The sequence below is a fragment of the Trichosurus vulpecula genome, chromosome 6 (genome assembly GCF_011100635.1).
Source record: "Trichosurus vulpecula isolate mTriVul1 chromosome 6, mTriVul1.pri, whole genome shotgun sequence".
In the NCBI taxonomy this organism is placed as follows: domain Eukaryota; kingdom Metazoa; phylum Chordata; class Mammalia; order Diprotodontia; family Phalangeridae; genus Trichosurus; species Trichosurus vulpecula.
Genome location: NC_050578.1, coordinates 278260789 through 278275234, shown reverse-complemented (window position 1 = coordinate 278275234; position 14446 = coordinate 278260789). Strand labels below are relative to the sequence as shown.

At 44.8% G+C, this 14446-nt stretch overlaps 1 protein-coding gene across 1 annotated transcript; it reads right to left on the bottom strand.

Annotated features, from left to right (window-relative positions):
* Window positions 1-3298: 3298 nt before the first annotated feature.
* GAL (galanin and GMAP prepropeptide) lies at window positions 3299-11768 on the bottom strand. The gene is made up of 5 exons (XM_036762492.1): window positions 11685-11768; window positions 10368-10422; window positions 7628-7714; window positions 5031-5108; window positions 3299-3360 (listed from the first exon to the last, which is right to left on the bottom strand). The coding sequence occupies exons 1-5, from the start codon at window positions 11766-11768 to the stop codon at window positions 3299-3301; spliced, it is 366 nt and encodes a 121-aa protein (XP_036618387.1).
* Between the last annotated feature and the right edge of the window lie 2678 nt (window positions 11769-14446).

The window sequence follows — 14446 nt, the reverse complement described above, 5'->3', positions numbered from 1 at the left end:
TTTGTTTTTTTGGTTTATGTTTTCTTTTACAACTTGACTTTATGGAGGTATTTTGCATGACTACACATATATAACCTATATCAGATTGCTTGCCTTCTCAATGGGGTGGGCAGGCTGGGGAAGGAGGAAGGGAGAGAATTTGAGAATTAAAACTCAAAGTTTTAAAAATGAATGTTAAAAATTGTTCTTACGTATAACTGGGGGAAAATAATAAACAAAAAATTTTTAATAAAATTTTTAATAAAAGGTCCCTTAAAAAAAGACTAAGTTGGCTAACATATAACTTCAGTCATAGACTACTCCAGCTATAACTTCATAATTCTCAATAAAGAGTCCTATACAATAAACAAATTCCTAATTACCACCTCCCTCTCATCAAGCAGTGTTGGTAGTGGGGGAGGGGATTCAGTTTTATAAGTGGGTAGCCAAAAAACTTTACTATAGGCAAAAAGGAAGTGTCTGTTTCTTAAATGACAGTACTTCAGAATTTTTGCAGTTTTCAAACATTTTCTTTTTAACAGTTCAGCTCATAATGTAGCAACATTCAGATTAGAAGAGAAGCTGCATTCCTAACACTATATCTGCACAATAGCAGAAACCATATTAGGGATTTAAAATATGAAACAAAAACCCATTTCCAGTCAGGTGATGCCCCATTCAGTTGAATACATCTCCAAATGACCTTACCCAAAAAATAATTCTGAGCAAATTTAAGTGGAACTTAGACCAACTGATCCCTAAACTTTCTCCTAACTAGATCTGAATGGCTCTTTTCACCTCTTTAACCCTCAGGTTGAAGCATCTATATTCATTAGGGAAACTGGTCTATAATTTTCTTTCTCTGTTTTGACTCTTTCAGGTTTAGGCATCAGCACCATATTTGTATCATAAGAAAATTTGGTAGTACTCTTTGCCTGTTTTCCCACATAGTTTATATAGTATTGGAATTAATTGTTCTTTAAATGTTTAATAGAATTCACTTGTAAAACCATCTGACCCTGGAGATTTTTTTCTTAGGGAGTTCATTGATGGCTTGTTCAATTTCTTTTTCTGAAATAGGGTTATATAGGTATTTAATTTCCTCTTCTGTTAATCTGGGCACTTTATGTTTTTGTAAATATCCAGCTCTTAGTTTTGTTCATTAGAGCAATGGTTTTCTTAATTTCAATTTTATTCTTCTCTCCTTTGGTTTTCAGAATTTCTAATTTGGCATTTAATTGGGGATTTTTAATTTTTCTCTTTCCAGCGTTTTTAGTCACATGCCCAATTCATTTATCTCCTCTTTATTTTATTCATGTAAGCGTTTAGAGATAGAAAACCTCCCTGAAGAACTGCTTTCTCTGCATCCTGCAAGTTTTGTTATGTTGTCTCATTATTGTCTTTTTTTGGGTGAGGTTACTGATTATTTCTGATTGGTTGTTTGACCCACTCATTCTTTAGGATTAGATTATTTCATTTCCAAGTAATTTTTAATCTGTCTTTATTACATGTAATTTTCATTTCATCATGATCTGAAAAGGATATATTTAATATTTCTGCCTTTCTGCATTGAATTGTGAGGGTTTATGCCCTAATACATGGTCAGTTTTTGTGTAGATGGGGGGCACCTTTTCTTTCAATAATTTTGGGCAATATTGCCTTTTTCCAGTGAGGGCACTTCAGATGGAGACCTTGCTGGCCATACTGCTTATGTCAGGTCCCCTGAGACAGCAGGGAAAAGAATCCCAACAACTTGGGCTGAGATTTCCTGGACTGAAATGAATGCCTGATCCAATTCCTGTCCCACTTTTCCTTTTTCCTGTCTTTCCTTTTCCTCATCAAAAGCATATAAAACAACATCTCTGATGTGCTCAACTAAGATATAAATTATAGAAATGTTTTGGTATTTCTGAAAGGGATGAACAACTTGGATGCAGAGAATATAAGCCTCTCTTAGATGAACAATAGTTGAGCACTTTTGCCTCGTGTGCCCAGTGTCAAAATGATCCAGATCCTTAACCTCTTGTTGCATTGTAGTAGAAGCAGCAGCGGCAGCAGCAGCAGCAGTAACAGTTGCAGTAATGTAACCTTAAAGTGTTATTTAGTAATAAGTAGCAGCAGCAGTACAGGTTCCCCAGCTGGAGGGCAGCCAGGGTGGTGGAGAGCCTGGAGTTCATGCTGTATGAGGACTGGCCAAAGGGACGGGAGATGTTTAGCTTGAAAAAAAGACTAAAGGTGAGAGGCGGGAAGAGGTGGAGGAAGGTCACCATTTTTGAGCATTTTAAATGATAACATGTTAGAAGAGTTCTCTTTGATGCCAGAAGGCAGATGTCAGAGCAATGGGTGGAAAGGGGTAAGGGGTTGGGGAGGAGAGAATTGCAAAGAGGACGATTGAGACCAGAAGTCAGAAAAATGTCCTGCCTAGGAGAGTGGTCCCAGAGTGCAATAGGCAGGAGAGAAATGGAGAATTCCACGTCCTTGGGGATCTTCAGGCAGAGGCTGGATGACCTCTAGTCAGGTATGGTTTAGTGGGGATTCTTTGGGCGAGGCATCAATCTGGGTGTTTCTGAGGTCTTTTCCAGTTCTGAGGTTCTTAGTGGTCCTGACTGCTTATGGCCTGTTTGATGCCCTGCCCTCTTTCTGCAGGACCTCGGAGTCAGGATCAGCATTGATGCTCTTTTATAGGACCTCTGCCTCAAAAGCTTCTATTCTTGTGAAGAAAAACCTCTCTTTATATAGCACACTAACAATAACAAACATGGTCTTAAGTTCAATCTCTTAAATATTCATAGAGTCAGCTCTTGGGTTTTGCAGTTATGGAATAGTCTCATGAAAGTCTAAAGAGCAATTACTCTGAAGATCATTTCTATTTGTCTTTGGACTATGTTCTGAACTTATTTACGGAAGTGAATTTGCTATTCTAATTATGTTAATCAGGTTAATATTAAAATGAAGTTGCATTCCTGTGTGTTATGTCTTTCTGTGAGAGAACAAAGTGTCCCAGGCCTATCTGGAGTAGCAGGAAATATGTTTGACACAGAAGTAGGAAGCATCTACGTTTTAAAACACGATTATAGAGGAATGAGAAAATCAAAATCAATTGCTATTTTTTTATTTTATCACATAAAGTAAAATACTTATGAAAGCAAAATGTTGAATTCTAACATCACATCAGTAAGGGCAGAAGAGACAGGAAGAGTTTACTACATGTTAAGTTTGTAGATTACTGCAAACCACCATACAAAACTCCATTCTGTCAAAGCCCTCTGTAAAGTTTGACCTGAAAGCACACGATCACAGACAAAAAAACCACATTCTTTCAGGATTGATTTGTTTCTTCTGATGAGATTGCAGACTGCAGATTATCAAGGGCCCCGGCTTCTGCAAGAGTCCAAAGAAAGCATTGTTTCAGGGACACTGAAGGACACAGAGGTCAGAGCGGGGTTAGTCCTGAGCGCTTGGCTACCTTTATGAATTACTTTGTCCTAGGAAAGTCACAGCAAATCATCCACTAAATGCAAATAACAGAACATGGGTCTGAACTCTTAGCACTTCTTCACTTTTCTGCACTATTGACCTTCCAAGTCATTCACTTCAGACCACACTACATACATCTATTTTTACATTGCTGTAAAGACAGAAAAATATGCTTTCTACAGAATGTTCTTTAATATTGTACTATTCAGCACAGCAGACAGATCCTTGCTGGAAAGTCTCCTGGACATCATGGACAAAAAGTACAAGGGGTGAAAAACCATTATTGGGCTACAGTCTGTATTAATGGGGGGACTTCTGGCATAGGTGAGACCATATTTCCTTTGGCTACTGAATTGTCCCCTACATTAAGACCTCGCCTTGCTGATGGCTACTTTTACTCTCCTAGGGAGGAGTTACCAACCCTTTCCCTCTTAAAGATTTTTCCAAAGGTCTTGCCATGATTTGAATCAGGCAAAAGGAACTTCTGCACCTAAATTCCTAGGTTTCAGGTGAGCCTCAGTTTTCTCCCAATTCCCTTACTTTTCATTTTACCAAGATACTGATGATGAACAAAACAGCAGGGGATTTGTAATATTTCAGTGCCACTCTGAATTTTTGTAATATTTCTGCCTACTCTCGGAAGCAGTGGCTGATCTATAAACAAACACTTAAACCAGGGGAACTTAGAATGGCTTTTAAATCCAAGAATCGGCCTTAAAAAGGAATGAATGAACACAACTATAATTTCTTGATTTTCATGCTCCAACAAATAGCATTTTGATACTCTCACAGCCCATAAAGGAGATAAATCTCTGTGTGGAATCCATTAATTTTCTTGTAATTAATGGATATATAATTTCTAGTTATATGCATGTACATGTGCATAATATGTATTTGTATGCATATACAAAGTTTGAACAGCATGACTATGCAGCAATGAATCCAAGTTCATGTGTGACTTGAGGCAGCTGGTGGTGTAGCAAGTTCCCACTATTCATCCGAATTAATGAGCCTTTATTTCACAATTCATTTTTCTCCTTCAATATGATACTGTACATGAGCCATCACTTGGACAAACTCGCAGGAAGTCTAAGGCAAATATATGATAACATGGGGTAGTGTTATTAACTCTAGAGGTTAATAAGACTGAGTGCCTGCAGAGGACTCAGCTAAAAGGAACCAAAGAGAAAGCCTGGGCTGTTCTACAGGAGATATTAAAAACGCCAACCAGATCCTCCATCCTTTTCCCTATGCAAGCCCCAAGAGGCTGGCTCCTGAGGAGGGGAAGCTTCCCATGGGAAAAAGGCCAGTCTAGAATCTCAGACTTTCCTTGACTCTCTGATATTGATTGATTGATCAATACTTATTGATTGATTTTAAAAGGAGAGTTTAGCAGGGTCATGGTTCTAACTGCTATTGAGGGTTTTTTTTTAAATCACCAAATTTCAACATGTGTGTAAAACCTGGGTGTGAGAAAGCTATAGCACTCATTGTTTTCTCAACAACTCTCCAGAGTAGTCCAGCATTCTGAGAGCTGAGGAATGAAAAACAGAATAGAAAATGCTTTTACATACCTTTGAGATGCAAATATGTCAGAAATTCAAGTACTGTACGCACAATGTTGTCATCAGCTGTGGGTCTTGCAAAGTTTCCTAGAAAGCAGAAGTAGAGAATGTATACAACATGGCAGGTTGAAGTGCAAGCAGACTTCAGAGGATTGTAGATTTCAAGATGGAAGGGACTTCAGAGATCATTTTGTCCCACTCTCCAGATAAGGAAACTGAGGCCCAGAGAAATGCAATGACTTGCCCAAAGTCATAGGAGTGTGAATTGGCACAGCTGGTATTTGAACCCAGAGCCTCTGATTTCCATCACATACCCCTACATTTTGGCCTCTCCTGTTTTTCTGCTTGGCCCCAGAAGGCAGAGCTAGAGGAAATGGGTTGAAATAAGAGACATGCATATTTCAGCTCAATAGAAGGAATAACTTGCTAGCAAGGAGAGCTGCCCAGAATGGGATGACTCCCTTGGCAGGCCATAGGTTCTCCCTCCCTAGACGTCTTCAGGTAGAGAATGGCTGACTGGTCTCTTGTCAGGGATGGTCACAGGTACAGAATGGACTAGATGACCTCTGAGGCCCCTCCTATCTCTGAGACCAGGTGGTCCTCTGCTTTTCCAACTATATTATTCATCAATATTTTCATGGGTCAGGTGAATGTTCATTCTCTTCTACAGAAAACAAAATTAATACTAGACTTTTAATGTTCAGTATTTTATTTTTTGATAGTATACTACTCTCCTTGTGGTCTGTAAGGGTTCTGGAGGTTCCTAAAAGTATGAAAACTTTGGAAAACGTAGTTTACTTAGCCCAGTTCTCCCCCTAGACGTGAGAACAGCTCATTAGCCTAAGAACATGTAAAGAGATCCTAAGTCTTGTCCTAGAACACAGGGAAGTGGGGAGGGATATCTGGGCTTGTTTGTTGGGAGTGAAGGAAGGGAAGAGGATATGCTGAATTATTCCTAATCACAGCATATAGATTATATGGTTCTTAAAGGGGCTGTGTCAAAGCATGACCAGTATGTAGGAAGAGTAAGTTGACCAAGGTAGCCATACAGTAATTCTCCTACAAGGCCAACTGGATATTTAGGCAGAGAATTAATACATACACTCCATGAAGGATGTAGCCTGTTTGTTCATGGTGTCGGCTACCTCAGGCATCAGGAATTTTCTCTGCCAGTTGAGAATGGTTCTGGCCAGAAGGGGGAGTTCATGTAATGTGATCGAGATGAGTGCTGGACAGTTCTCCCTTTGGTTCCTAGGTGCCTAGATTGTAAGGTCGTAGAAGTCCTTCTGGACCAGCAGAAGAGTAAAATAAGACAATTGTCTTTTAGTTCTCATTTCATCCAGTCCAGAAGGAGTTACCACTCGATGCCTAAAGCACTGGACCTGTCATTAAGGGATATGAATAAGATGTGAAAGACATAGTCTCTGCCCCTAAGGAGCATATGAGCTTGTGGGGGGAAATCAATCATGTGACAAACACTACTGGAAAAACCATGACAAGTACCAGAGGAGCCAAGAAGGCCAAAAAGAAGGGAGTTCTTTCAGCTGAGGTGCTCATGGTGGGCAGGATTTCAGTAGGTGGAGAGGGAAAGAGCACAGGCAAAGGCTTGGAGGAAGTACAATGTGAAAATGGAGACTGCCTGGGAGTCCAGTTTTGCTGGAGCTAGGATTCCTGTAAGGAAATCATGGAAGAGGAGCTGGAAGTGTAGATGAGATTAGATTGGGGTGGACTTGGAATCAGGATTATGCATTTGAATTGGATTCTCTAGGCAGTAAGACACCACAGGGGAGTAACATGATCAAGACAAGGCCTTATGAAGGTTAATCTGGCCATGGTTTGTAAGTTGGATAGAGGTGAGGCTAGAGACCTAGGGAGAAAGCTGTGATGGTCTCAGTAGGAGGTGATAGGAACATGAAGCGGAGTGACCAGGAGGGGATGGGAGAGGGGCTAGGAAGGATTCTGAGGACTCAGTGGACATGTGGACAGACTAAGGAGAGAGAAGAGTCCAGTTGGTCTGGGGGATTCCTTTAGTCATGGAGGCCACAAGGAGCACATTGGCCACCTCTCTGGCTCTGAGGCATTTTGAAGCTAGCTCACTGGTTGTCTGGGAATGTTTTCCACCGTGCCTGCCACTTTAAAACCAAGTCTGAGCTAACTTCTGTCCCCTGCTTTAAAAGTGCTGCATGGAAAGCTCCTTTCAAAAAGACTCTTAGTGCTTGCCATGGAAGTCACAATCAGCAGAGATTTTCTGAAGATGCTTTTTAAACCCTTCCCTGAAATAATTCCTTTTAAATTTGGACTTCAGAATGCCCCACCCAGATCCTGCTGCTGAATATCTTAATATGTCCATTCCTAGGTTTCCTCTTCTATAAAAGGGAGAAAAAGAATACACCGACAACATTTGACAGTAGATGTGAAAGGTTCCCATTGGTATGTGCATGTAAATGGAGCAGCAGAGGGAGACCACCTAGAAGCCAAAGCACCAGACCCTCGGCTCTGGGTTCTGCCCCTTCCAGGAGCGCCGAAAATAAGTTACAGGCAGAAATGAATTAAGGAAAATGTCTGCAGCAGATAGGAAAGTGGCATGGCAGTGCTCATATCCTTACCTGTCTTCATGCCATCTTCGGCCTGGAGCTCCCGTTTGCCAGCGAGGCCATGCTTGTCATTAAATGATCTATGGTTGTCAACTGCATCTATTGAGTCAAGCAAAGAGGGAAAGGGTTTGGGGCCTCTTCCTCGAGCAGGGCCAGTGGGGTTGTATTGAATTCCTGGGCCAGGGGAAAGGGTTTAAGAGCTGCTGTCAGCATTGCAAAGAAACAAGGACCAACAACATTAAGTTAAGAACCATTGACTAAGGCTCCATCTGGTGGAGACTCAGGCTTCTCTTCTGACATCAACCCAACAAGAGAGCTAAAGACACCTCACTGTCTGAACAGTATGGTCACTGGGGACGGGGCGGGGGGGGGGGGGTGTGTGGCAAGTTTGCAGCTAGCCCCATTGCCGATCCCTCCATACAGAACATAAGCAAAAACTGTCTTTATTTAGGATTTGAGACCCAAGACAGTTAGAAGCTAGCTACTCCCAACAGAGACCCTCAGGAGACCTCCATTTGCTCCAAAAGAGAATCATTCAGGTTCTCACATGACAGATTTCTGGAATGGATCCCTCATGGGGCTGTTGAAATGCCACCACCTTTATTATGAATCTAGATGAGGTTATTCCTGGGGAGGAGGGATTTTTTTTTGCTGCTTTTGTTGCTGTTTGAGTATTCCTGGAAATTCTTTTGTTTTCCCCTTTGTAGTGGCAAAGCACAAGAAAATCCCTGGGGAGCTATAGAGGAGAGAAAAATGTCCTGAAGGACAGAGGAGCAACCTCTCTCCCATTTCTGTAAGTAAGCTCCCTTGAGGACATCCCTTTCTAGGTAGCCTCTGGTGCACAGTCATTTATTTATTCCACAAGCATTTATTAAATGCTTGCCACAGCCCAGACACTAGGCTTCATTTTGTCTTTATTAAAAAGGAAACAGCCTCTGGCTGGGAAATAACATATACAGAGAGAAGCAAATAGGGAATGCAGACAACATGGTGACAAAGTGCTTTGATGGGTAGGAATGAGCAACCGGAGGCATTCAGAAAAGCCCCCTGTAGGAGGTGGCCCCCGAGCTAAGTCTTGTTACAAGACTCAAAGGTGAGGAAGAAGGGCATTCCCGGCAGGGGCTGGGGAAGGACAATCTGTGCCAAGGCTCCTCAGGCTGAAATCTGAGCTCAATGCTAAAATATCTGCAGATGCTTTTCCTTCTATCTGATGGTCCAAATGCTCTTTGTGCCTTTAGAGACTGAGGCTTGAGCCTGGCTGTTAACATAACAGGGCAGTGACACCCACGAGGGGATGCTGACAGTGATGAAGCCATTTGCTGCTTGGATTCCTGGAGGGGAGGGGATCATGGAAGCTACAAGGAGTATGTTGGTTACCTCTCACTAACTGGAGCATTTAACAGCTAGCTCTGGCTGTCTGGGAATGTTTTCAATGCCACAAGAAACCCACCATGCCTACCACTTTAAAGCGAATTCTGGTCTAACTCCTATCATCTGCTTCAAGTGGGATGCATGGAAAACACCCTTCAAAAATACTCTTCTCTTTTCTAAGGTTATAATCTGGAGGTTTGTTTGCTTAATGAGATATTTCAGAAACCATATAAAGAAAGGAACAGTAGCTGTGATACAGTCAAAAAGCCTGGCGGGCTGAGTCAGACCTAGCTTCTTGTCCCCCAAATTGACACTAATTAGCTTTAAGATCCTGAGCATAAGCCTGGGTGCCTGTTTCCTCATCTGTAAAATGCCAGGGTTAGCCAAGGCAAACTATACAAACCCTTCCAAAGCCAAGGTTCTGGGACCCCTTGTGTCAAATACAACAGGATACACAAGTGTCTGCGGATCACAGACTGCAACTACCAGGTCCCTGAAGCTTCATGCCTCTCTCCATGGTAGCTAGCATTTGGATTGGTTGACACAATCCATCCTCCCCAAATGAGGAATTTGACACAGCAGAGTCACTGAGAAGTCAAAAGTGCCACCTTCCTGGGCCAGGTCATCTGCATGGACACTATATATAAGAGCCTTGCCTCCAAGTCCACATCCCTACTCTAACAAAGGGCACTCATGGTATGCCCTGCCCTCTCTCCCGGGGACCCTGAAAGAGCATTTACAGTCCAGAAAGAAAGTCTCTTCTTATTCAGATTGGAGTTACTTAACTAGAGAGGTGTTTTCTAATCACCCCAAAAGAATGATGAGTTCCAAGGGGAGCAAGGACTTGGCCTTATGAGTAGGAGTGAGAAAGCCTAGGACAGTGCCTCAATAACGCACAAATAGTGCCCAGCACTCCCCTCTCCCTCACCTCCAGCATAGCTAAGTGCTTTCTTGGGACCTATTGATGAAAACTTCAAGGTAATTCACAGGTGAGTAATTCTCCACCACCATCTCTCCCTGCTCATATGAATCAACCTAATTTTATCCACATTCCCCCAGATTCATTTAGAGGTTTAGTGTTCTGTAGAATCTTTTTGTTCAGACTTGCTTATCTTTATCTGTCCCAGTCTGCACATTTTAATCCATTCCAACAGTGAATAACTACTACACATCCCTTTATAAAGGAGGGGATTTAGAAACATGGAATTTGCAAGTTAGAAGCTTGGTCCAACCCCTTCAATTTATAGATGAAGAAACTGAGGCCTAAAGCAGGAAAGAGATTTGCCTTAGACAACTTAGCTAGTTAAGTCAAGCTCAAAAGAAAAACTCGACATTTGTCTTATTCACCTTGGAGAAGAAAATAAATGTTTCTTTCACTTACGTGGACCAAGGAGATAACCAGCACTGTTCAAGGTCCAGCCTCTCTTTTCCTTGGCCTTAACCAAAGGGAAAAAGAACAGTTAGGTAAATGGATTTTTTTAAACCTGCTCTAGGTCCTAGCTTAAGGAAAAACTGCCCATTATGGAACCTCTTCTGGTATGATCTAACGTGATGTGAGCTGAGACTTAACCCTATTTCAAGTAACCTTGTATTTAATGAGTGAATGAACATAGCCCAGGTAACTTTTATGATGTAGAACAAAGCCCACCACCTTTCAGGATGCCAGAGAAATAGTTTATAAATGAGTGTGTGGTATGAGCCACAAGGAGCCAGATTCTCCTGGGGTCATCAGCAAACTGGGGTGATTTAAGTAATATTGGAAACTGCATTAACTCATTGAGACTAAGGTACTTTGGGCCTCAATTTCCTCACCTGTAAAAATAGGTTAGACTCGGTGATCTGTGGGGGTCCTTTCCTGCAATCTCATCTGTGATCCAGCATTATGTACAGGTGATTCAGTGCACCTCCCTTTAAATCTCATACACAAAAATTCTGATTCTTTTGGGAGTTCTGACAGTGACTGGCACACCAACTCTTGCATAAATTCAATTAACACAAAGAGTATTCATTTTGCAAAATGGTTCTCTTCAGGGTTCTTATGATAAATAAATCTCTTTTACTGAATTTTCAATGATCTCATTTGTCAATCTTTTATTTACACACAACTTTGCAGGTATCCTCCAGTGGCCTGCAGACAGCAAGTGTTGTTTGTTAATAAGCGTTAATGCCCATCTCTGAAACCTCCTCTAGCTTAAAGCTCTGAGGGTCATTAACTTTAGGGTTAGAATTGGTTGTACAGATTGAGGCCTACCTGTAACTCATTAAATGTTTGCTCAGCTGGCTGATCTAATACAGTTTCCAATATGGTGGAATAGAGCCCCAGGAGCTGTGGATTCCTTGGGAGAATCAGAGTCAACCATGGGCTTAGTTTCCTCTCTTGCTCCCAAACCCGGACCCTCCCTGCTTGACCTGTAGCCCCCTTTTCCAAATCTTCCTTTCCAGCTCCTCCTGGGGCCTCCCCTTTAGGTGGCATTGCCTGGAGCAGTACAGCACACCTAGAGGTTTGCAAGCCTTCTTTCCCTATGATGAACGGAGATATGGGGAGACTGTTTTTTTCTAGCTCAAAGCTGAGAATTTTTTCTGTGCACTGCCAGCTATACATAAGTTAGTGTTTCTACTATTCCGTGAGATAATAGTGGGAGTTTGCTCCTGTTCCTCTCCCCACCGTAAGAAGCAGCTGAAGTTCAGATGCACTTACGGATAACATGAGTCCCAGGGTCTCTGACAGGGTGGCACAGAGGATGAGGGACGCAAAGAGGAGGCTTCGGGTGCACCTCTGCATCTGAAAGGTGAAGACAGGGTAGTGGTGGGAGGTAGGAAGAGCAGAGGGACTGGCTGCCTTGGGATCTTGCCCTCCAGCCCAGGGGAGAAGAAAGAAAGCAGGAAGGGGGCCATCAGACCTTAGAGGTTGGGCAGGAAAGGAGCTTGGAGGGCATCGGCTTCAACTCATTTTGCAACTGAGGAGTGTGAGATTAGAACATGAATTCCATGGGACAGGGTTTGCACCTTTCTCTGTATGCCCGGTGCTTAGGGAATACCCAGTGCCTGGCACACGGTGAGGCAAACTAAGGCTTCCAAACACTTCTGCCACACCCACCTCTAGTGCCTCTGGCCTCCAGGCTGTTCCTCAAGCAGGACCCACCATTTCCTGCCCAGGCATTTTCTCTGGCTGCCCGCAGGCCTCAAAGGGTCCCCTTTTCTCTCTGCCTCCTGGCTTCCCTGAAGTCTCCACTAACATCCACCTTCTACAGGAAGCCTTTCTTGATCCCCCTTAACGCTAGGGCTTTCCCTTGGTTGGATTTCTCTAATTAGTCTGTCTCTGCCATTAGACTGTGAGCTCCTTCAGAGCTGGGACAGCCTTTTACCTCTCTTTATATCCCCAGTGCTTAGCACAGTGCCTGGCACCTGGTAGGTGCTTAATAAATGTTTGAAAGTGACGTTAAGGCACTTACCCAAGGTCACACAGGAAGAATAGGACAGAGCCCCCAATTTCAAAGCCTTAGAATCTGCCCCAAACCAAAGTCAGGGAATAGGAAAACCACTGACATCAGCCACTCAGGGGCAGTTGCAGCCTGCTTGCCTGCCTGCACAAAGGGGCTGCTGCCAAGCTGTTCCATGGACACAAGGGCTGCAGACACTCGTTCCAGGACCAATTTGAGGAAGGACCTTTTACCAGAGAGAAATAAAGAAAGCCGCCCCTTTCCCAGCTCTAGCTCAGGGGCTCTTAACCTTGTCTGTGTCTCTGACCCTTTGGACATAGTCTGGGGAAGCCTGAGGACCCTTCTCAGAATCATGTCTTTAAATTATTGAAGGAAATGGCTAAGTGGCCGATAGAGATGAATGAAGATAAAGCTGTAATTTTTTTTTTTCCTCGCTCGCCAAGTTCCTGGACCCCCGACATCTGTTCACATCTTAACATCTCGTTAAGAACCCGTGCTCTAGACTCCCTGGCGGTTGTCTGCTCCTCTGAGCCCCAGGACAGCTTGTGCCAAAGATACAGCGAGTGGTGCCCTGAACTGCGCTGGGACGCTCCCTACACTCAATCATCAGCGGGGTGGCACGCCTAGGAAGCTCCTAGCGCTCGGAAGGAGAAGATGCTCTGAGATCCCCAACAACCTGCACTGGACGCCCGCCCAGAGCCAAAGTTTAAAAGAAAGGCGGGGTGCCAAGACTCTTACCGGGAACTCTAGTGGCGGCCACGGCTACGGCCCGGTCCCCACTACCATCCCCCAGGCCGGGCCGGACGCTGCCCCTACCTTGAACTCGGAGTGCTGATGCACGAGCTTGGAGAGGAGAGAACGGGCGAGGCTGGTGGACCGTGGACAGCGATCTCGGGCTGGGCGGACTCTCACTGCATCCTTCGAGGGCCGGTTGGAGAGCGAACGCTGGCAGCCCCGACGGGCGGGCAGGGGCGGTGGCGGGCTGGGGCGGCTAAAGACAGGTGGCTCGCCTCTGTCCTTCCTCCCCACTGAGTTCTGGCTACTTATGGGGCGGCGCGCGCCCCGCGGGGGAGCCGAGAAGCGGCCACGTCACCGGCCCGCGCGCCCCGAGGGGGATAATTGCCCCTTAGGCGGGCCAACTGCATTAGGGCAGGACACAAATTACTGTCATCCAATTAGAGGCTTTTGGAAAAAGCTCAGTGAGCCGAGCTGCCCGCCAGGAGGGGGGGCGGGGATGGGGAGGATGGCGGAGGGGGGCCCGGAGATAAGAGCCCGCCGCGGAGCAATTATGTCACATTACCTGCCGTCGCCCCCGCCTCCTGGGAGGCGGCTGGCGGGGACTTGAGATGAGATAAGCAACTCCGCACCCCGCAGCCCAGAACCCTGAGGCGGAAGCACTAGCTGTTCCTCCCACCCCACAGGCAACCCTGCCCCTCCTCCCAGTGGGGGGCCTCGACCACCCCAGAGCTCGCCTCTGTTGTGAACCAGCATTCTGTTTGGGGCCGGGAAGCAAGTAGGGTCCTGGGAGCTGACCAAGGAAACTGGTTTCTGGAGGCTGAGAGAAGGCCCGGGGGTGGGGGTAGGGGTGGGGGTGAGGGGCAGGTGGGAGCCAGATCCCTTCTGCTTTCCCCACCTGCGCCCCCTCAGTGGCAGGTTGGCATCTCTTCCATGGAGTCCTTACCCCAGGGGATGGTCAGAGAGCCCTCTCTAGTCACTCCTCAAGTTCCCTCCTCTGTAAAATGGAGCGATTGAACCAACTGATACCTGAGGTCCCTTCTAGCCGCAGAACTGGGTTAGGGTGAGGGTTAGGACCCATCGTCCTAAGGGTCCAAGCGGAAGCCAAAGTCAGACTTCCCTCAGGATAGCTTATCTTCCTCTCCACCGAGACTCTAATGAGCCCGTGTCTCTAAAAGCCCTTTATTGTTAGACTTGTTCTCAATTGTTCCTCAGAACAAGCTTGAGTCCTGAGAGTGCAGGGGTTATTTGTTGTCGAAGTGGAGATGAGGAGGTTGAGGCTCAG